Source organism: Sminthopsis crassicaudata, chromosome 2 (assembly GCF_048593235.1).
Source record: "Sminthopsis crassicaudata isolate SCR6 chromosome 2, ASM4859323v1, whole genome shotgun sequence".
Taxonomy (NCBI): Eukaryota; Metazoa; Chordata; class Mammalia; order Dasyuromorphia; family Dasyuridae; genus Sminthopsis; species Sminthopsis crassicaudata.
In genome coordinates this window covers 599,336,503-599,360,683 of record NC_133618.1, presented here as the reverse complement: position 1 = coordinate 599,360,683, position 24,181 = coordinate 599,336,503, and the positions used below count along the sequence as shown (strand labels likewise).

Genomic DNA, 24,181 nt, shown 5'->3' with positions numbered 1-24,181 from the left:
CCTTGAAAGGCAAGTACCATTATTATCCCCATTTTTATAGTTGAGAAAATTGAAGCAGACAGAGATTAAATTACTTTCTCATCAGAGGCTGAAATGTTTGACTCCAGACCAGTGCTCTACCCAATAAGTCAGCTATGAAATAATAACAATAATAACAGCAATAGCTAACATTTATATAGTGCTACTTGCCAGGCAAGGTGCTAAGTGTTTTACAATCATTATTTCACTTGATTCTCACAACAACCCTGAAAGGTAGGTGCTATGATTATCCCCATTTTATAGCAAGAAGATGAGACAGACAGAGATTAAATGACACCCAAAATCACATAGTTAATAAGTGTCAGAGTCTAAATTTTAAGTCAGGTCTTTCTGGCTCCAGGGCCAGAACTCTATCTACTGTGTCAACTCTAATAAATACACCAAAAGCATAAATGTTTTATTTTAAAAGCTTATGAAAATGATCTACCAAAAAACTATAATTCTAGCTCTATAGTAAATCCTTTTAATTTTAATTTCTTCTATTACTAAACTTGAATTTCTCTTAGTGTCACTAACCTAACTAATAGCACAGTGATCCAAACTTTGATTTTATTAGTAAATTTAAAAGAACCCATAGTAAGGCTTACCATGAACAAGATCCAAACTTGGATTTTGCTATTAAACTTTAAATAGCCCAAAGTAAGGCAGAGCTCAAGAACTGGAAGAGGTCCCAGAGCCCATTTTGTCCCACACTCTCATTTAGAATTGAGTAAACCGAAGCCTACACAGATTGTGACCTGCCAAGGTCACAGAGGCAATAGGAAGCAAAGGCAAGATTTGAACTCATCTGTAAAAGGGTGATACTAGCCTACATTGGAGGTGTGTATGAAGATCAACAACAACAACAACTCAAACAATTGAGATTGTTTATTTTGCCAAAGTAAAGTGCTTTGCAAACCTTAAAATTTTAAGTAAATGTCAGCCAACATCACAGTTATATCTAACTGCTGAAACGATCTTGTCTCTGGTTCCCAACTCAATCCACTAACATTAGGGTTAACCATCTTACTGTCAATTAATTACATAATTAAGCTTAGCATGCATTTATGCATGCTAAAGCCCAAGCTTCTTAGCTTAAAAAAAAAAGTTTATTATTATTGCCTTCACTAGTAGTAGATATTAGCATTTCTACTGGATTCTAAGATTTGTAAAGCACTTCACAAATGTTATCTCATAAGATTCTCCCAGTAGCCCTTAGAGGGAGATGCTATTATTATCTCCATGTCAAGATAAAGAAACTGAAGTTGAGAGACACTAAATGACCCGTCTAATTGTTGGTTGAAGCAGGATTTGAATGTTTCTGGACACCAAGTTTAGTAATTTGTCCACTAAGCCATCTAGCTTCCATTTTGGTCCTTATCCATGCATTCAGATTAATCCCTCAGCATTCTCCTACTTAAATTCCCTATCCAAGTCACATTGAACTATCCATTGTTTCCTGAACAAATTTGAGTTTGGTTGTTGATGTTGTTGTTTTTGTTTTTGTTTTGTTTGTTTTTGTCTTTGCTCATTCAAACCACTCAAATAGTTCAGCAATATCACTGGTTCCTGTCAGTGGTGCAGATTGGAGTCCCTCACCCCTGCTTATCCCCTATGACCCAGATTGTATCTTCTGACTCATTCATCATGGAGGTCCAAAGTACTGAGAGCCTCCCTAATGTTGGATACCCATGAAGCATGTGGGGCACCCACCAACCATCTCTCCTCCTTCATTACATAAGAAATTGTTTTCTTATTTCCTGCTCATTTTCATTTTTTCCATGACTTCTCTTTGGTGATTCCTTATCTGAAACCCGGTGCTGGCTGATTATGTCCTCTGCACAGCTCTGTACCTCCACAATTTCTTCTTCTGTCTGCCATGTTTTTCCCACTGATACAGCCACTACTCAAGTTCAAGCCCTCGGGACTTTTTTCCTGCATTATTGAAATCACCAAGAGCAGCTGTGTGTAGTAGATAGTGTGCAGGGTCTGGCATTAGGAAGATCTGAGTTCAAATGCAACCTCAGACATTTACTAACTATATGACCCTGGACAAGTCACTTAACCTTATTTGCCTCAGTTCCCTCATCTGTAAAATGAGATGGAGAAGGAAATGGCAAACTACTCCAATATGTCTGCTAAGAAAACCCCAAATGGGGTCATAGAGAGTTGGACATGTAGCAACAAATTAAAATTATCTCCTAACTGGTCTCCCTGCCTTGAATCTGTCCCCAATCCAACCAATCTTCCTCTCTAGGCTCCACAGTGATTTTCCTAAGATGCTGGTCTGACATGCCACAACTCAATAAATTCCAGTGGCTCTCACCTCCTCAGCGAAACAGAAACTCCTTTATTTAACATTTAACGTTCCTGAAAGTCTCATCCATTCCTCCCTTTCCAGTCTTTTTACACTTTGCTTTCTTCCATATTCTCTAAATCCAGCTGATGTACCAAAATCCATATGGTTCTCCCATATGGCATTCTATCTCCCACTCTTAGCACTGGTTCTCCCAACCCTACAATGCTTTAGCTCCTCTCTTCTGCCTCCTTGCTTCCCTACAATCCTTCAAAATCCAACTTGAAGCCCACTTTCTACAGCAGAGCTTCTTCACAGACAGCTCCTTTCGCCTGAGAAATTTTTATATAACCTCGGTATATAAGTATATAAAATAGGTATACAAAGCAAACATTTGCTGATAATAAATCACAAAGAAATTTATTTTAAAACAATTCTTTGGTATGCATATACTTTTACCATTTATTAAAGTTAAAATCAATTATGCATACTAATGAGATGACTACATTTATTTTTATATAAAGAATTAAATCTTGGCAGAATATTTGATACCTTTTACTGTTGCCAAGTTTTTCATGACCCACAGATTCATTACGCAACTCCATATGGGGTCACAACCCCCAGTTTAAGAAGTTTTGTTTTACTGATCCAACCTTTCTGGAGAGCAATTTGGAACTTTGCCCTAAGGGCTATCAAACTGTGTATACCCTTTGCTTCAGCAGTGTCTCTACTAGGTCTGTACCCCAAAGAAGTCATAAAAAGGGGGAAAGGACACCCATGCACAAAAATGTTTGTAGCAGCCCCTTTTGTAGTATCAAGGAACTGGAAACGAGTGGATGTCCATTAGTTGGGAAATGGCTGAATAAGTTATGGTATATGAATGTTATGGAATATTATTGTTCTGTAAGAAATGATCAGCAGGATGATTTCAGAGACACTTGGGGAGACTTACAGGAACTATTGCTAAGTGAAGTGAGGAAAACCAAGAGATCATTGTACAAGACACCTAGAAGATTATGTGATGATCAATTCTGATGGACTTGAACTTTTCCAACAATGAGGTGATTCAAGGCATTTCCAACAGATTTGTAATGGAGAGAGCCATCTATATCCAGAAAGAGGTCTATGGGGACTGAAAGTCTAATACTTACAACTTTTTGTTGTTGTTTAATTATTTATTTTTTTCTTTCTCATTTTTCCCCTTTTGATCTGATTTTTCTTGTAAAGTATGATAATTGTGGAAATATGTTTAGAAGAATTGCACATGTTTAACCTATATTGGATTACTTACTGTCTAGGGAAGGAGGAAGGGAAGGGAATGAGAAAAATTTGGGACACAAGGTTTTTCAAGGGTAGATATAAAAAAAAAAACTATCTTTGCATGTATTTTGAAAAATAAAAAGTTATTATTATAAAAAAAGAAGTTTGTTCCACAGAACAGCTTTCCTAGTCCCTCTAGTTTCTAGTGTCTTTCCCTCTGAGATTATTTTTCATTTTATTTTCATTCTCATTCTCTCTCTCTCTCTCTCTCTCTCTCTCTCTCTCTCTCTCTCTCTCTCTCTCTATATATATATATATATATATATATATATATATATATATATATATGTCTGTGTGTGTGTGTGTGTGTGTGTGTGTGTGTGTGTGGTTGCATAGAGCCCCAAAGCTGAAATCAGAAAGCCCTGAGTTCAAATCCTACTTTAGCTGTTTAATATCTGTGTGACCCTGGGCCAGTCACAACCTCTATTAGCCTCAGTTACCTCATCTGTAAAATGGGGATAATAACAGTGGTTGAAAGGCTCAAATGAAATACTATCTATAAAACACTTAGCTCAATGCCTGGCACATAGTAAGCATTTAATAAATGATTATTGACTAACTTGTTCTTTGAAGAATTTTCATTTTCTATTCTTCAGAGATGATAGGATTCTATGAATTAGTGCTAAGCAATAATACTAGAAGAATATCAATATTTAAAACATGAGTGAGTCCTCACTTCAGCTAGAAGTTTGAGACGGGCATTAAAAGAACTTTGCAGATTCCCAAGGTAGTTTAGCCCATTCTATCCCTCCTGCTTCTGGTATCTTTCCCTCTGGTATTACTTTTCATGTCCTCTCTCTCTTCCTCCCTCTCCCCCCCCATTTTTCTCTCTGTCTCTCTCTCTATATATATGTAAGTATATATATATGTGTGTGTGGTGTGTGTGTGTGTGTGTGTACACATATATATGCATACAAACATAGAAAGAGATAGAAAGACAGAGAGAGCCAGTGTCTTCTATGAATTTAGTTACTTATATGTTGTCTCCACCCACTTTGGATGTAGATAGGAGGTACAGCGGATAGAATCCCTGAGTCCCACTCCTTATCCATTTCACTCTATGTTCATTTTGCCAAATACGCCAGCAGACAAGCTCAATGGTCTGTTCTCATCACTGCATGCCATTGTCTGATGACACAAGGTAGCTTTTGCTCCCTTTTCCATAATTTCCCAACCAGATTTCAGTTTTTCAAGAATTTAACATTAGGCTTCTGCTCCTGTGTTCTCGTAATCTTGGTGCCTGGCACATAAAAGGCATTCAGTAGCTTTCATCTCTTGTTCATGATAAGGATTTGTTACTGGCAAAAGGAAACTCCTTGGGCCATATAGGGAAAGGGACTTCTTTCCTATTGCATTTCCATTTCAATAAAAGGCAAACTTTCAGAGAGAAAAAAAAGAGACTGGGATCCTGAGAAGTAAGGGAGCTCAGCTCCTACTGCCCTTCCAGATGAGGCAGAACCAAAACCCAGATCCATAAACTACTGAAAGACTTGCTCAACCACAATAAGAAGAAGAATGAAACCTTGGGTCTCTATCAAGGATGGTTTCTGTTATACATAAATTCCAGGGAAAAAATTAGTCATTAATTAATTTCATGGCCATACTGAGCTAATTAGGTTGTCTGGTTAAAGAGAAGAATTGAAACCACCACGTAGCTACTAATGCTAAAAAACATTCTAAAGTGGAGCAAGCTTTAAAAAAGGAAAAAGGGGAAAGGAAACACCAAGTACAAGAGAAGGGTGAAAAGTGACACCATTGTGTGAGGGTTGGTTTCCTCCCTGGGACAACACCACTCAGAATCCCAATTGCTTTTTCCTGCAAAATTTCCCTGCAAAAATCTTCCACTCATACCAAGAGTAACCAGTCCCTCCTCCCCAAACCACACCGCTAAATCACATAATGAGTCATGTTGGCCACTTGCAGAAAATGAGGGGGGAGGTAATAAGGGGACAGAGTGAGATTTCCAAACACCTGTAGTCAATTGTATTTATTTTAAGCAGCCAAAACCCAAAATTGGAACCTCTTTGCAGAGTTGCTGTGGTTAGGATCTTTTGAGAATGGCTAAGGCACAATGCTTTTATACCTAAGGATGGAAAATCGCCTGTACTGGATAGTGTTCTATAGCAAAGGAAGCAGCAAAGCCTCTGTGTCAAGCAGCTCCACATGTGGCTGGTCTCTTGGGAAAAGAGTCACTGGGGATGTTCTTGGAATGTTGAACGTAGAAGAACTGACTCCACAAATCAAGCAATCTGGATTTTAGTCAATTTCTGGGCTATGCCCATCAGTCCCATCTGGGGCATTTGTTCTTTGCCTGAGCTTACCACCCTACCACTGCAATAATCAGCCCTGCCATGAAGAGAGCCAGGAAACGGACACTTGAGAAATTTATCCATTTTAATTTCAAGATCTGCACTTAGGAATCTATCTGAAAGTGGACTTGGAGGCAGTAAGGGCTTATAATTTGCACATTTCCTAGATGGCTGGAAGAAAACACTCCTAATAGACTACATTCACCTTGATGGCCTGAAACTATTTTTTGTTTTTGTTTTTTTGCCTTTGTATCCCTAGGGCCAAGCACAAGTGCATGCACTGATTAAATGCTCATGATTTGAATTTTCTAATACTCTGGCACAAATTGATTTTAAAGAAAGAGAAGAAAAGAGGTGAGGTTTTCATCTCTTTCCTGTGGGATGTCTGGTGTGATGGTGGATTGTCTAAGCAACAAGCGTTCGAGCTGTCAGATGCCAGATCATGCCGTGACTAGGTTTTCTCAAAAATATTCCTACCTGGTTGCATCGCTCAGTAACGCCGGTGTAGTCTCAGTGTGGGGCACAGCCGTAGTTGGCCAGACACCAGGGGAGTTGCTGCTGCTACTGGTGCTTCCAGTTTTCTTTCCCTGTTTCTGCTTTGTATCATAACTATTTCCAGCAGGCTGGGCTGCTTCTGGGGTAGGATGTGGGGACACCTCCTGAAACAGAAAAAAAGGGTGGGGAAAGTAACAAAAGGGAATTAAGTAATACATAAAGAGAAGAGCAGACATTAGCAGATCCACTGGGTTCACAAAACTTTCCAGATGAGAAGTAATCCAGGTTTGTCTATTTTTGCCCTCCCCCTAATAACAATCAGGAATCATCCAGGAATCTTTGCGCTTCTAGTGATGATTCACATCTATCAGTCCAGGGATCCCCATGTGTATTGTTATGATCATTGAATTGCTTTGGTGTTGTCTGGGTCTTTATGACCCCATTTAGGATAGTGGAGTGGTTTCCCATTTACTTCTTCAGCTCATTTTACAGATGAGGAAACTGAGGCAAACGGGGTAAAGAAAGTTGCCCAGGGTCATACAGCTAGTATGTGGAATTGGATTTGAATTTAGATCCTCTTGACTCCACTGGGTGCTACCTACCTGCCCCAACGTAAGCAAAAAGTATAAAACAGGGCAATCGGAAATTACTTTCTACAATACCTGACACAGGAGTTTAATAAATGTTGATTGATTGATTGATTGATTTTCTCAGATAAGAATTCTCCAGCCTTGTTTGGTATGGCTCTCTTTGATTTCCTAGGCTCTAGAACAGTGGTTCTCAAAGAGACCTGGGGACTCTGAAATCCTTTCAGAAGGTCTACAAATTCAAATTTAGCTTGTATTTCTAATATGATAACTATCTATAATATAAATATAACCCACATAAACAAAAACTCAAAAGTTTAAGAACCACTGCTCTAGATCCTGCCACCCAAGAACTCTGCTCTCTGTCCGTTCCTCCCAGTTGTAGCAGAATTTAGATATTGCTAGCTGTTGTCTAACTACATTTGTCCAATCTGCTTCAGTAGACAAAGAGAGGCCTTATGTTTCTCCTAATTTTGACCTCTTTGGACCTTATTTGGACCTAATACTGGATTTCACCTTGATTAGTTATTAGAGTCTAGAATCTACAAATCTGTAATCTTGGTTCTATGGACTTTAATATATAGATATAGGTAGATAGATCTACATCTATACAGATATAATTTTATAACTACATATAGATAAATATAGATATCTATATAAGGGACCTTAGCATTCAACTAGTCCAACCCACAACCTGAAGCATGGATTCTTAATTCCTCTTTGGGAGTTCTTGAATAGATTTCGGGGGGGGGGGGGGTTGAACCTGAATAGAAAAAAAAATACATCTTTATTTTCACTAATCTCTAATGGAAATTTAGCATTTCCTTTAATTATTTAAAAATATTTTTTGGAGGAGTGGTCCACAGGTTTCACTAGATTGTCAAAAGGGGGCGGCCTGTCTCTCTCTCTTTCTCTCTCTCTCTCTCTCTCTCTCTGTCTCTCCCTCTCTCTCTCTCTCTCTCTCTCTCTTTCTCTCTCTTTCTCTCTCTCTCTCTCTCTCTCTCTCTCTCTCTCTCTCTCTTTCTCTCTCTCTCTCTCTCTCTTTCTCTCTCTTCTCTCTCTCTCTCTCTCTCTCTCTCTCTCTCTCTCTCTCTCTCTCTCTCTCTCTCTCTCTCTCTCTTTCACTCACACTCACACAGAGAAAATAAAAGATGAAAAACTTCTGCCCTAAAAGAATTTTACAATTTCTGCTGTAAATACTTATACAATCTCTGCTTGATAATCTCCAAAGGAGGGGAACTCAGTAGTTCCCAAGTATCCCAACAGAATAAAAGGTAGTATGAGGCAGGGAGGGCAGAGTCAATGATGACTGAGGTTATAAAGTTGAGTAACAAGGAATTTGAAGGATGGGTGGATTTAGGAGGAAAAGAAAATAAGCTCCACTTCAGACGTGCTGAGTATGAGATAATTATGTTCTGCAGGCAATAGGATTGTTGTTTGTCCTTCATTGTCAAAGAGCAACATGACATTAAGGAGGTGGTAACATGACATGTAAGTGAATTGGGTTTCAGTGAGGGAGGGCTGGACAAGGTCACCTGCCTCATTTTCTCCTTTGGAACAATCTGGCTTGAATGGCTAGACACAGATGAGGATGAATGAAGATGGCCCTGGAGAATAGTGGGACTAGGCCTTTTTAAGTAAAGTTCTTTAACAAAGTCTTAGTTTCACTGAGGCACCACCCAAATTGTGATTAAAACTACATAAGAAACAAGGCAGAGAATGGCCTGTTTTACCTAGTCAAAAAAAAATCTACCTGGAAGAGGAGAGGAGAGGAGAAGAGAAAGGAAAGGAGAAGGGAAAGGAAAGGGAAAAGTCTTTCACTAAAGCCCTAAGTCTTCTCCTAGATGTATATTCCTAGTTCTTTCAAATGGCATTATGATTGTCTTTTTCCAGATGCTTTCCAGTTTAACAATGTGATTCAATTATAAAATAATTATATTTTTTATTGTCAAGCCAATTTGGGGATCCATAGCAACATTACAACATGAAAACCAATAATTTTTCCCAATGTTGACCTGGTTGTCTCTTCCATAATCATCCCCATCCATTCCTTAGATCAGGGATTCTTAACCTCTTTTGCATCATGAACCTTTTTAGAAGCCTATATAGAATAATGATTTTAAATTCATAAAAATACATAGGCTAGGATTACTAAGAAAACTAATTATAATTGAATATAGTTATATTTTTTTAAAAACCAGTGTCAAATATCCCAGATTAAAAATACATCTAAGAGGAAACTAAATTTTTGAATTAATACATTTAACATTCTAATAAAAAGCAAACAACAAAGATATCTACATTGGGAATGAAGAGATCACTCACTTCAAATGTTAGTTAGCTGAACATCAAAAAAAATATGGCCTTATAGGCATATAAATAGCTAATGGAACTTTTATTTATAAAAGAATAGGCCTTGGAAATCATCTAGTCCAGTTCCCTCATTTTCTGTTGTAGTTGAGTTGTTTCAGTCTTGTCCACCTCTTTATTATCCCATTTGGGTTATTTTTATTTTTTTTTGGCAAAGATACTAGAGTATTTTATCATTTCCTTTTCGAGTCCATTTTGCTAAAAAGAAAATTGAGACAAATAGGGTGAAGTGACTTGTCCAGATGATAAGAGTCTGAAACCAGATTAAATGATAGGAAAATGAATCTTCCTGATTCTAGGCCCAGCACTCTACTGGCCCACCTAGCTGTACCTTCCCCACACACTCACACCCACATTATTATAAAATTACAAAAAGAATCGAGAGATTAGATGATTTCTGGACATCACAAAGTGAAGCCCAAGATCTTCTGAATTACAGCCTTTTGCTTTCTTCCATCATACCATATTACCTCTCACTTGCAAATATAGTCATTTATACTTGCTTGGGTTAAAAAGATCATTTACATGGGACCAGGAAGGGAAAAAAATGTGAGAAGATAAATAGGATTGTTAGAAGCCAGGTGATGAGAAGATAATTCCCTTGGCTCTTAATACTTTTCCAAATGTGACACAGCACCAGAGAAGGAATCTACATGAGGAAAGGCCAGGAGAACTTTATTGTACTACAAGTTCAATCTGAGTTAACAGAGTGATGCTGCAGCTACAAAAACTAATGGGAAGTTAGGCTCGTATTCATGAAGGTGACTCTCTGGTCTCAAAAACACAGGCTAGAAGCAGAAAGCCAATGGGTATGGCTGGGCTTGGCCATGGGTTCATTGTCCAAGGACACGTTTAGCTAAGCGCTAAGAAGACAATGTTGTCAGAAAATGACTTTATTTGTCAGAGGCTCATGAAAGTGTTTCTTAAGGCATGGAGAGGCTGAGATCTGTATTAGTGAAGGAGTTACCACTCTGAGATCTCTGAAACAGGAAGTATCCAAAATGAGGAAAGTTATAGTCTCACTGAACTCTGCCTCAGCCAGACCACATCTGGAATAGTGTATTTAGTTGTAGCCACCATATTTTTTAAAGGTCAGTGATGATTTTGAGCATGTCCAGTGGTGACCAGGTTGATGAGAGGATTAGAAACTTTGACATACTTTGACATTAGCTGAAGAAACTGGAATGTGTAACTTGGGAAAAAAAACACTTGGAAGAATGCCAGAATTGCCTTCAAATATATCAGATTTGTCCAGAAGTGAAATAGGCTGCCTTAGGACATAATAGATTCTGACAATAGAACTTAATTGGAACAGTGTCCAAACAACACAGTCCCAGAATTTTAGTCTTTTTGTCTCATACTATATTGCCTCTTAACTGCAAATATAATCATATATATATATATATTAGGCAATTGGGGTTAAGTGACTTGCCCAGGGTCACACAGCTAGGAAGTGTTAAGTGTCTGAAGCCAAATTTGAACTCAGGTCCTCCTGACTTCAGGGCTGATGCTCTATCCACTGCGCCACCTAGCTGTACCTATTTTCTCAGGTCACAAACAAAACCTCCCAAACTAGGGACTAGGAAGAGAGAAATGTAGAAAAACCCATAGAATTGATGGAGGCTAAGTAATGAGATGGGTAGCCAGGTAGCAAAATCATAAGGTACCAGGCCTGGAGTCAGGAAGACTTATCTTCCTAAATTCAAATCCACCTCATTTTCTAGCTCTGTGACCCTGGGCAAGTCACTTAACCATGTTTGCCTTGGTTTTCTCATCTGTAAAATGAGTTAGAGAAGGAAATGACAAACTATTCCAGTATCTTTGCCAAGAATACCCCAAATGAGGTCACAAAGAGTTGGGCACAACTGAAATGAATGAACAAAGAAAAGATATATCTGTCCTTAAGGAGATATAACCTTATCAGATAATTCTCATGGTCTAAAACCATGGATCGTCTATTCTTTGTATTTATACACAACACATACCTACTACCTGTTAGGCATTTAATAAATACCTGTTGATTGATTGGTTGATTATCAGAAATTCATTAGCATCTGGCACCTAATGAATATTTGTTGACTGACTTCCCAATAAAATCATTCTCCACTGTAAGATCCCCAGCCAGAAACTGAATGGATAACTCATACAGCTAAGCAACATAATGTTCTGCTGCTATAGATGAAAGGACAACACTGGGGAAGGAGGCACCCCCAAAACAACACCACTGATATACCAGGCTAACATTTGTGAAATGCTTTAAGGTGTACAAACACTTTTTTGATCCTGACAACAATCCTCTGTGGGCACAATACTTGAATCCAGGTCTTTCTAGACTCCAGGGCCACAGCTTTTCCCATTATATCATCTTGCTGGAAGCTACCCTAACCAACAAGCACAATTCATCCTTCCAAATGCAAAGACATAGCAACCAAAAGCAGCACCTATTCAAAATACAAACTTATTTGTAAAAGAGTCTCTAGAAGAACAAAAGGTGATAAGGGTCTGAGCTAGGATTCTAGCCATGGGGGTGAAGAGGAGAGAGATGGGAAAAATTTGTAAAGATAGTAGTAATAAGACTGATTGGATGGGAATAGTGTGGACAGTGAAAAGTTAACATTGACTCCAAGATTGTAAAACTGAGTGACTAAAAGGATGGGGATGTTCTTGACACCTGGAAAATTAGGAAGAGGGATGAGTTTGGAATCCAACTGGAAATTTCCAAAAGGCATTTGGTGTAACCAGATTGGATCTCAGACCAGGGATAGATAGATGTGAGTGGCTGACATAGAGATAATAATTGAATCCATGGGATCTGATAAGGTGACTAAGAAAAAAAAGTGTAAGAAAAGGCTGAGGTCAGGGCCTTGGGAGTAAAACCCACAACTAGAAGCAAGATGTAGATGATGAGTTTACAAATGAGTGAAAAGGAACACCCAGTCAGGCAGATGAGTCATGAAAACCCAGATAAGAGAAAGCACCCAAAAAAGGAATATAGTCAAATGTGTCAAATGTTGTAGGGAAGTCATGAAAGATGAGGACCAAGAAAAGACTACTGAATGTGGCAATTTATAAATCACTGGTAACTTTGGAGAGAGCAGTTTCAAGTGAGTTAATGAATTTAAAAATTAGACTGCAAATAAAATAAAAGGTTGAAAAATAAAAGGAGAGGAAGTGGATGCAATAATATATAGACAATATAGACAACTCTCTAGGATTTGGGAGGAAATGGGAGGAAAGATATAGAGGTAATTGCTTGAGGAAATGATAGGTCAAATAGGGCTTTTTAAGCATGGGAGAGATAAGAGCACATGAAGACTGGATTTAGATAACTGGTATACATTAGTTTCAGTTCACATATAATTTTCTGTTCTTTATATTGTCATGTTTGTGAAGTTCAAAATACAAAAAAAATAATTTTTAAAACATTAGATTTAGGAGGAAGAATGGTGTAAAATTAGAATTTAGTGATAGGATACAAGAATTTGAGAAATTTTGATTACAGAAATTGTGGTGATAGTAAGATTAAGAATATGCCTTTATTGGGTAGTATAAAGCACTGGCCTTAGATACTTAACAACTATCTTACTATCTAGGCAAGTCACTTCATCCACTGTCGAGGGGGAAGGAGGGAGGAGGCAGGAGAGGGGGCCAGGGGAGAGGGGAGATTGATAAACTGTATATCTGAGGAAATAACGGCCTAAACATTAAAGTACACTAGAATGAGACTAGGGGTCGGAGTTGGGAGGGAGTCAATAAGCCAGATATTAAATTCCTTGAGAAAAGAGGGAGAATAACCTTTAATAGATTGATTGGTAATTTGACAGATAATGCCATGAGAAAGTGAAACGAGCCTAAAAAGGGATGATGTTGCAAAAGGATAATGTGGAAGTGACAATAATGAGCAAAGGGTCTGTCTACTCCTCTTATTTGGACTAGTGTGTCAGGGATATGAGAAAAGATAGAACTATTGCAAGTAAGAATATTCAGAAATATAGTATATTCTGAAGGGGAGCTAAGTCTTAGAGAAGACAAGAAGGTGAAAACATGAAAGGAAAAAATTTAAGGGAAGGGAAGTTTGTTGAAGATAAAACAGATAAAATAGAAAGTAAATATGTGTAACAATTACATTTAATGAGACATCACAGAGGACTAGTATTCTGAATAGGAGAAGGGAGGGAAGGAGGGATTAGTACCCATGCCAGCAAGATGATGGATACATTGAAGTATGATTATTACTTTCCATTTGGTTTTTATAACCATTGAGGAAGATGCAAAGATGGATTTTTCCCCCACTTGGTTCTTATTTTCACACATATTTTCACATAATGGCTAAGTCAATAACTCAGCACTGTTCATACTTGATTTATGAAGTTAGATTTTACCATGCTGCCATATGGAAATATTCATTCATAGTTTCCATTCATGTAAAATCATATCTCTGTTAAGGTCCTACTATATACAAGGTACTTGCCTAGGCATTATAGGGAACATAAATATAAATAAAATATGATTGTGGTCCTCAAGGGGCTCACAATCTGGTAGATGGATGAGATATATAAACAAATTTCTACAGTTCATGGCAAGATATAGTTAGTGCCATAAAAGGCATTGGACTGAAGTGTTATAGGGAGTTGTAAGAAGGAACAATCTATCCCAATCTAATCTGTACAGACATTTTATAGAAGGACTGGAAAAAATTTTATGGAAGAGATGACATTTAACATTGGGTCTTAAAAGACTCAGAAGCCATTTAAATCAGAAGAAAAAGCACATTTGAAAGTACAGAAATGTAAGAAAGTGTAGAGTACTTGAAATGTGGTATGACTCAAAACTGCCCCAAGGAGGAAAGGGGGAAAAAAACCACCTAACAAATGCTAAATGACAAGAATATTCAAAGATCCAAGTAGAGGGCAGGCCATGGGGATCTGTTTACATTCCTAGGAACTGGACCAACCTGGGAATCTCCTTCTGGCAAAAATATTTTATTTGGCAAAAAAAAAAAAAAAAAAAAAAAAAAAAAAAAAAAGCAACATGAATGAACTCAGAATGTCAGAAGTTCAAGAAAACAGAAAAAGTGAATTCTCATATTCCTTCAACTTACAATGAACATAATTCAGCACAGCACAGAGGCAGAGGAAAAGCCAATATTAATCTGATCTTTTTCTATTGTTTTTGCCAATAGAAAAAAAATGACCTCATAGAATCACCCATTCTCTTAATTTCTGTATTTTTTTTACTTGCTATTTGTAACCTTGCCTCCTTCCAAGAAGGTTTCAGACAGCTGACAGGTTAAAATATAATTATTTGTTTATGTATGGACAAGACATTCTGGAAAAATACAAAACAAAATTCATCTAAGGAAGTAGGAATAGATACTACTAGGAATCTTAGAACACTACCTGGCACACACTGACTTCGACAGCGGGTTTTCTTCCAGTTAAGACAAAAAGGAAAACATAAAGGACTACCTCCTTTTTTATTTCTGATGAAAAAAAGCACATATTTTCTCCTGGAATTCACTTGAGTCAAAAGTTACTCTAGGGATTCTTATATAAGCAACATTAAATATCCTGAGGGATAAATATCACAGTCTATAGTTTTGCCCCTCCTCCCAAAAAAGACTGATGAAATCACAAATCTACCTTTAAAAATTATGGTGATGATAATAAAAGAATCATTTAAGATGATAATCTTAAGGAGGAGAAAGAGGAAGAGAAGAAAGAGGAGGAGGAAGAGAAGGAAAAGGAGGAGAAAGAAGAGGGAAGGAGGAAGAAGAGAAATAAAGGAGGAGGGAAGAAAAGAGGAGAAGGGAAGAGAAGGGGAAGGAGAAAGAGAAGGAGTGGAGGAGGAAGATGATGAGGAGGAGGGAAAGGGAATGATATTTTTTATCTCTGGAGATTAGTATAGTACCTAGCACATGTGAGTCACAATAAATCTCTATTGATTATTTGCAATGAGAAAGTATGGATGCTCTGGGATCTACATTGATGAAGAATACATATATAAGATCAGAATATATATATATATATATATATAATGTTTACTGATGGTTTTAAATATATGCTCCTTATTATTTTAAGGAATAGTCCATTTATTCCTATACTCTCAAGTGTTTTTAGTAGGAATGGATGTTGGATTTTATCAAATGCTTTTTCTGCATCTATTGAGATGATCATATGGTTTTTGTTAATTTGGTTATTGATATAGTCAATTATGCTAATAGTTTTCCTAATATTGAACCAGCCCTGCATTCCTGGTATAAATCCCACTTGCTCATAGGGTATTATCCTGGGGATGATTTTCTGTAGTCTTTTTGCTAATATTTTATTTAAGATTTTAGTATCAATATTCATTAGGAAGATTGGTCTATAATTTTCTTTCTCAGTTTTCTGCCTACCTGGTTTAGGTATCAGTACCATATCTGTGTCATAAAAGGAATTTGGTAGGACTCCTTCAATCCCTATTTTTTCAAATAGTTTATATAGCATTGGAATTAATTGTTCTTTAAATGTTTGGTAGAATTCACCTGTAAATCCATCTGGTCCTGGGGATTTTTTCTTAGGGAGTTGGTTAATAACTTGTTCTATTTCTTTTTCTTAAATGGGATTATTTAGACTATTTATTTCTTCCTCTGTTAATCTGGGCAAGCTATATTTTTGAAGGTATTCTTCCACTTAATTTAAGTTATCGAATTTATTGGCATAAAGTTGAGCAAAGTAGCTCCTAACTATTGTTCTAATTTCCTCTTCATGAGTGGTGAGTTCTCCCTTTTCATTTTTAAGACTAACAATTTGCTTTTCCTCTTTCCTTTTTTTAATCAGATTTACTAAGGGTTTGTCTAGTTTGTTGATTTTTTCATAGAACCAACTCTTAGTTTTATTAATTAAATCAATAGTTTTTTTACTTTTAATTTTATTAATCTCACCTTTTATTTTTAGAATTTCATGTTTGTCTGGGGGTTTTTAATTTGTTCCTTTTCTAGCAATTTTAGTTGTAAGCCCAATTTGTTGACCCTCTCTTTCTCTATTTTATGCAAGTAGGCCTCTAGAGATATAAAACTTCCTCTTATTACTGCTTTGGCTGTATCCCACACATTTTGGTATGATATCTCATTATTGTCATTTTCTTGGGTGAAGTTATTAATTATGTCTATGATTTGCTGTTTTACCATATCATTCTTTAGTATAAGATTATTTAGTTTCCAATTATTTTTTGGTCTATTTTCCCCTGACTTTTTATTAAATGTAATTTTAATTGCATTGTGGTCTGAAAAGAATGCATTTACTATTTCTGCTTTACTGCATTTGATTTTGAGGTTTTTATGCCCTAGTATATGATCAATTTTTGTATAGGTTCCATGAACTGCTGAGAAGAAAGTGTAATCCTTTCTGTCTCCATTTAGCTTTCGCCAAAGATCTATCATATCAAACTTTTCTAGTATTCTATTTACCTCTTTTGACTTCTTTCTTATTTATTTTGTGGTTTGAGTTATCTAATTCTGAGAGTGCAAGATTGAGATCTCCCACTATTATAGTTTTGCTGTCTATTTCTTTTTGAAGTTCTCTTAATTTCTTTTTTAAGAATTTAGATGCTGAACCACTTGGTGTGTATATGTTTATTATTGATACTGCTTCATTATCTATGCTACTCTTTAGCAGGATATAATGCCCTTCCTTATCTCTTTTAATTAGATCAAATTTTGTTTTTGCTTGATCTGAAATGAGGATGGCTACTCCTGCTTTTTTGGCTTCACCTGAAGCATAGTAGATTCTGCTCCACCTTTTTAGTTTGAATGTATCACCCTGTTTCAGGTGTGTTTCCTGGCTTTTAATCCAGTCTGCTAACTGCTTCCTCTTTATGAGGGAGTTTACCCCATTCACATTTATGGTTAGAATGACTAATTCTATATTGCTTGCCATCTTGTTAACCCCTGCTTATGCTTTTCTCCTTTCCTTCCCTCTTACCCCCTACCCAGTATTAAACTTGTGAACACCACTTGCTTTTCACAGCCCTCCCTTTTTAGTATCCCTCCCCCACCTTAAAGTTCCTCTTCCTATTTTACCCCTTTTTCTCACATTTTCTGTATTGCCTTCCCCTTAGCTTACTCCTTCCCTCTCACTTTTCAATGAAGTGGAAGAAGTTTCACCATAAATCAAATATGTCTATTAATACACACTATGTTCATCCCCCTCCTTTCTTTCTCTCAGATATAATAGGTTACCTTTGCCTCTTCATGAGATGTAGTACCACCACTTTACCCTTTTTTATGATATAATTTCCTTTCCACCTCTAGTTTCTAGGACAAATTATATATGTGTTCTTTCATATCTTTATGGCAGAAATATAGTTCTCAAGATTTCTTTTTACCTTTTTAGAAATCTCTTGAGTTCTGTCTATGAAATGACAGCCTCCCAGCTTAGTTAAAGATGGAACCAGGACTTGAACACAAGCCTTCTGACAAGTTCAATGCATTTTCTTCTCTGCTACTTGGGCTTGGAAGAAAATTTTTTGGAATATTCTGGAATAAAATCTTAAGGATAACCCAGTTCTGTTCCCAAACTATACAAGGGAAACTTTTATTTCAAAATGGCTGACATGGGTGCAGAACTTAAGTTTTTTTGTTTTGTTCAGTTGTTTCAATAATTTTTAACTTCATGGCCCTAGTTGAGTTTTTGTTTTGTTGTTGTTGTTGTTTTGACAAAGTCACTAAAGTATTTTTTTCTCTTTTTTTTTCCTTTTCCAGCTCATTTTACAGATGAGAAAATTGAGGCAAGTGGGGTGAAGTGACTTGCCCAAAATCACACAGCTAGTAAGTGTCTGAGGTTGGATTTGAACTCAGAAAGATGAGTCTACCTGACTCTATGCCCAGTACTCTGTGCACTCTGATGCCCCCTAGTTGTGCCTCAAGAACCTCCCTTAATTCAGGATGAGAGAATTCAGTTAGCATGAACTATAGGAAGAAGAACTTTGCCTCTGTCTAAATCTTTAAATGCCGAAATGGCAAGGAGATGAGCAGATATCCTGGTAGAAAGAAAACATTCTGGTAGTTGGTAAGACTCACTGTAAGTAGTTAGGCTCATTGATATATTTGCTGTATAAATGAATGTCATGTAGAATAATACTGAATATCAGATGCCAGGATAATTTTTGCTGTGACTTGGTTTCCTGAATTGTAAAAAGAAGCAAGATCTCTGCTGGTCCTCCAATCAGAATACTGCAAAGTTTAAATTGACTTCAAGTCAAACTAGAATAGCATCAGATAGCTTAAGAGAAGGAAAAAAATGAACGTCATGATTTTAAAATTTTTTGTAGTGATTCAATAAATGAAAGACAAAAATCATTTTTGATAAGAAGGGTTGCTGAGTTTTTAGAATTTCAAATCAATGCTTGATCAAAATTTCTGGGCTTTATAAAATTTTTCAGGGGTTTGGCAAATGTGAATTCAACTGTCAGCAGAGTTTTTAAAAGTTTGGTACTTAATATAACCAAAAAAGAAAATGCAGTTTTCTGAAAATTAAATAAATCTGCATTCTTTTTCAATAATCCAGGTGCCTTTAAAATAATCCTAAAGTGATCTTGACATGTCCATAAGAATTAAGACAGATACAAGCAACATGTATATTAAATAAGGAGACCTTTATAAATGTACCAAATTCAACATTTCTCCAGGCAAAGGAAATACAAAAGCTCAAATTAGTGTTTGAGAAGGGAAATGACAGTTATTCTGCTTTTCTCCTTCTTATAATCTTTACCCCCAAAGAAATCAGATCTGAAAAAAACAGTTATTTTTTTTAAAGCACATTTGTAGTCAATCAAGTACAAAGCAATTAAAAGAAATTACATAACATTCTGTTAATGTGGTAGCCTCTTCTGAGAATCTTTAAAAGAATAAATATATTTGGATATCTGTGTTCTCTCCTGCTATATTCTCTACAACTATCATTGAAACTCCCATCCTAGCAATAGCACTAAGCATGAGGCTGTATTAAGTTACAAGATTCCAAGAGGTCTGCTGTTTCAACATGAACCAGGCATCATTTTTAAAAAAAAGCATTTAAGGAGTTATCATTTGTTCTTAAAAATAGAGAACTGAAATAAAGAAAAAAAAATAAAATCTCAATAGCAAACATTCTCAAGTTGCTTCTACAAATCTTTTTCTTCTTTCTCTCTGTCTGATGAAACAAACATACAGCCTTTTTGGGGGAGCAATTGTGTAAAATATGCCAGAATCCTGACTGAAGTTGAAAACAATTTTTTTAACATTATACCAATTTTCCATTCTTAATGACTACACTTTTTAAAAAGCTCATTCCTCACCCCAGCTCCCCACAGATCCCATTGATATTACCTCTTAAATTTTTCTCTCCTGGAGCTCTCTACATTGAGACGGCAGCTTTCTGGTTAGGTTGACTTGAGTGCTCAAATCTGTTAAGAGGACCAATCCATTCCCTCTTAGTCAAGCCCTTTCTTAAGGCTCTTCTATAGGGAACAGTGTGGCTGCAGGTGAATGCTGGGAAGTAGACCAAAGGTCATCCCCATGGCTTCGGGAATCAGATTTCAGAAACAACTGTCAAGCTGACCAAATATGGAGGGTGAACACATGGTAAGTGTTAGAGGCAGCAGGTCGCCCACCCTTCCCGTTAAGGGTTGATGAGGGTCCCACGTGCGTAGGATCAAGCAGAGGGAGCTGGGAGGTACGTTCAGGACAAAAACACCACACAGCTCAGGGGAGGCTACCCCTTTGTGACCCGAGGCTCTCCCAGCATGTTCTTTCTTCACTGTACTCTCACTTAGATATTAGCCCTGCCTGACTTCCAGCTCCAAGCTCTGGGTTTAAAATGCCCCATCTGACAGTGCCACAAAAATAAAAAATGCCAACCAGTGCTTGGTCCCTAAGTCTTAGGTGAATTACGATGTATCAGCTGGGTAATGTTAGGAGTTATTTACTTTTATACATTGTTTCATACCCAGCTCTTAGACTGAGCTCCAGGAAGTCAGGGATTATCACTTTGACCAATGTTCCCTGCACCCAGTAGGCTTGTGTTTGAATCAGAGTTTTTTTAATAAAAACTTTTTATTTTCAAAATATATACGTGGATAATTTTCACCTCTACAAAACCCTGTGTTCTATTTTTTCTCCTCTTCTCCTATCCCCAAACCCGAGTTAGCAAGTGATCTAATATGTTAAACATGTGCATGAATCAAAATTTCTAAGCCAATCTTGGGGTTTTGTGAAAACTCCTAAATTTCTCTGAAAAACTAGACCCTGAGAACAGGTGCCTAATATACAGGACAGGACAAAAGTACCTAATAGACAATACAATGGGAAGGATGCAAATCTTGGAACAGTTGGTTAGAACCAGGGATGGGGGTGGGGGTGGGGAAGGAAGCATTGAAAGCATTAGTCACATTGGAATATTAGACATCCCCATATGGTCATCTTTCTTCCCTATCCCTATAGACATGACCAGGACTAAAACCCCAAAAGGTCAAAACTCAGAATTTATAAGGACATCCACATCTCAAAGTTACAAAGCTTGTATGGCCTGATATGGGACTTCTCTAGATGCATATTTGTGGTTTTTCAACTTTTTCTGACCCCATTTGGAGTTTTCTTGGTAAACTTACAAAATTGACAAACTTTACCATTTTCTTCTTCAGCTCATTTAACAGATGAGGATCAAATAGCTAAGTATCTGAGGTCAGATTTTAATTCATTCTTCTTGAATCCAAGTCCATTACTCCATACACATGCTATCTAGCTGCCCTTTAAAAAGTTATCTAGAGCAGTGTATCAAAATCAAATAGAAATGGTGCCACTTAATACAGTAAGGATCCTTGACAGTTGCATGTTGACTTAGAAAACACATGTCCCATTATGTAGGTTCTTTTTGTATTTTTATTTTGTTTACTATTTCCCAGTAACATTTTAATCTGGCTCTAGCTCTGGAGTACCTAGACAGCATGTTTGACTTTGCCATAGAGAGGGTAAGGGATGTCCAGAATCACATAAACAGTATATATCTAAACACTTCCTATTCATTATCCTGTAACACTGTTATTAAAAAGAGAAAAAGTCTTCCCCTCATTTATTAAGGATAGTGTAAAGTGATCCAGACAATCTGGAGAGCAATTTGGAATTATGCCCAAAGGCCTATAAAATTGTGCATATCCTTTGATCCAGCAGTCTCATTACTGGGTCTGTATCCAAATACATCATAAAAGAAGGGAAAGGGCCCAGCCCACATGGGCAAAAATGTTTGTGGCAGTCCTTTCTGTAGTGTCAAGGAACTGAAAGATGAATGGATCAGTTGGGGAATGGCTGAATAAGTTATGGTATATTAATGTTCTGGAATATTATTGTTCACAAGAAATGAGGAGGAGAAGGAGGATTTCAGAAAAACCTGAAAAAACTTACATGCTGAGTGAAGTGAGCAGAGAACCAAGAGAACATTGTACAAAGTAATAGCAAGATTATATAATCATCAGCAGTGATGAACTTGGTTCTTCTCAACAATACAGTAATTAAAGACAATTCCAATAGACTTGGATGGAAAATGCCATCTGCCTCCAGAGAGAGAACTATGGAGATTGAATGTGGATCAAAGCATAATATTTTTTTTTGTTTATTTGTTTGCTTTTTTCTCTCATTTTTTTCCCTTTTTCACTTTTCTTGCATAATATGGCAAATGTAGGAATATGTTTATAAGAATTGTACATGTTTAATTTATATGCAATTGCTTGTCATCTTGGGGAGGAGGGAGGTAAAGGAAGGAAGGAGAAAAATTTGGAACACAAAGTCTAACAGAAATGAAATTTATTTCATAGCTCCTTTTACACATATATTTTCAATTAACTCCAAGGAATTATTTGCATACCTTGATTGGACAAACGCTATTTCCTGGGCCGTCCTTATATAGACATATATTTTTACATGTATTTGGAAAAATAAAATACAATTGAAAGTTGTTTAAAAAATAAAAAATAATAGTTATTCTTCTTCTATAGTTAAACCACCAACACTTTAGAAGCAAGCCCACTTAGCCACAAACCACTCCATTAGCTGATTTGGCCCTTCCTAAATGCACATTTAAGGTTACTGGAGGCCAATACAAAATGGAGGTTGGTCCTAAGAGAAGAGAGGGACAGTAATTGGCACAAAAATCAAGAGGAATTAACTTAGTGAAATTGATTTTCCATTTGACTTGATGCTGCCTGGCTTTGTCTTCTTCTATTTCTCTTTTCATTATTAATAATAATAATTAATACATATAAAGCACTTTAAGGTATGCAAAGCACTTTGCAGATATTTTTGAATTTTATCCTCCTCAGAATACTGGGAGAACAGGTGCTACTAATATCCCCATTTTATAGAAGAGGAAACTAAGGCAATGAAATGCTTAGAATCACACAACTAGTATCTGAGGTCACATTTCAACTAAAGTCTTCCTGACTGCAAGTCCAAAGCTCTATCCATGTCATTTCCTATATCAAAATCCCTTACACTTGCTTTCCTTACCATCTTCCTCAATAAACATATAATTCAAATAATGCCTCATTACTCTTGTCCCTGTGATTGTCCGAGAGTCAAGAGAGTGCATCCAAACAAAGCAAGGTTATTTTGTAAATTACATATATTATTGGCCAATGTTCACACACAGATCTCGTCTATAAGTTCATATTCTTATGCAGTCAAAGCCCCAGAAATAAGAAGTGTGTTTGGCAAAGAAGAAAAAAACAGCATAAACTAAATGTCATCAACCTTTTCCAATGTGGCTGTGTCTCTTTCTTAACATTCACTCTCAGAGTCAAGAGAGTTGTCTCTTCTTTGTCCTTCCTCTGAATTCCCTTAAAACTTTGATCCTTTCTTATTCACACATGTTTCCTGTTGTTGTTAAAGGCACAGCAGAATGGCAGGAGCTGTGGGGCCCGGACTTTCAGTGTTGTCCAAATACTTACTAGTTGGGCAAAGTCACAGCCCTTCTGGGTTCTCCCTTCCTCCTGTGGAAAAAGTGAGGAAATCAGTCTACTAGCTACCTCACTGAGTTGTCATGAGAAACATTTTGTGAGCCTTGTAAAATGTTCTGCCAAATGTTATTATAATTCTTCCTGTGCAACACCTGCACATGGCAGGTCCCTTCCTAAATTATAAATTGCTCTTTGTGTCTTTCCTTTGATTATCTTTGGATGCATTTAATTAAAAGCCAGACTTTCAAAAGTCATCATTGTTTGGAGGTTAAAAGAGTCTGCAATACACAATATTCGAGATCTCTTCAGAATTAATACCGTCATTCATGGCTGGTTTCACACAGTGCATCTCCTCCTTCGGAGAAGGAGGGCTCTTTGAATTTTTTGGAGTAAAAGGAGCTGGGACATGATGGCTGGGAGATACATCAGAGACAAAGCAGCCATCTCCAATGGGGCAAGGAAGTCACAGAAACATCTTCCGGGCTTATCAATATCCCTCCCCAGCTATCCCAATAGTTCCCAACTATTGTCCTCTTTCTCCATTAACTCATTTGCTGTATGGACGGAAAATGGATCTACTTCAGGACTTTTTACTTGTTCATGAACAATCTTTTAGAGAGATTTGATTCAATTTCTAAATATATTTTCCTGAATTTTCTCCCAGTGACAGAAAGAGCATCAGTAAATTATAAGAACTTGGAATTTGGGGCTGGGAGAAACTGTAGAGGTCATCTAATCCAAACTCTTAATTTAAAAATAAGGAAACTGAGGCTTTTGAAGATCCTAAGATAAAATAATCAATAATCTCCTACCAAATG

General features: G+C 36.9%; 1 protein-coding gene across 6 annotated transcripts in view; it reads right to left on the bottom strand.

Moving 5' to 3' along the window:
* Positions 1–24,181, bottom strand: part of TACC2 (transforming acidic coiled-coil containing protein 2) — a 306,311-nt gene that overhangs the window by 240,696 nt on the left and 41,434 nt on the right. For all 6 annotated transcript variants that reach the window (XM_074295773.1, XM_074295778.1, XM_074295774.1 and 3 more), the window contains one exon: positions 6,421–6,602. In XM_074295773.1, the coding sequence (XP_074151874.1) occupies positions 6,421–6,602 (182 nt within the window). The remainder of the gene's footprint in view (positions 1–6,420; positions 6,603–24,181) is intronic.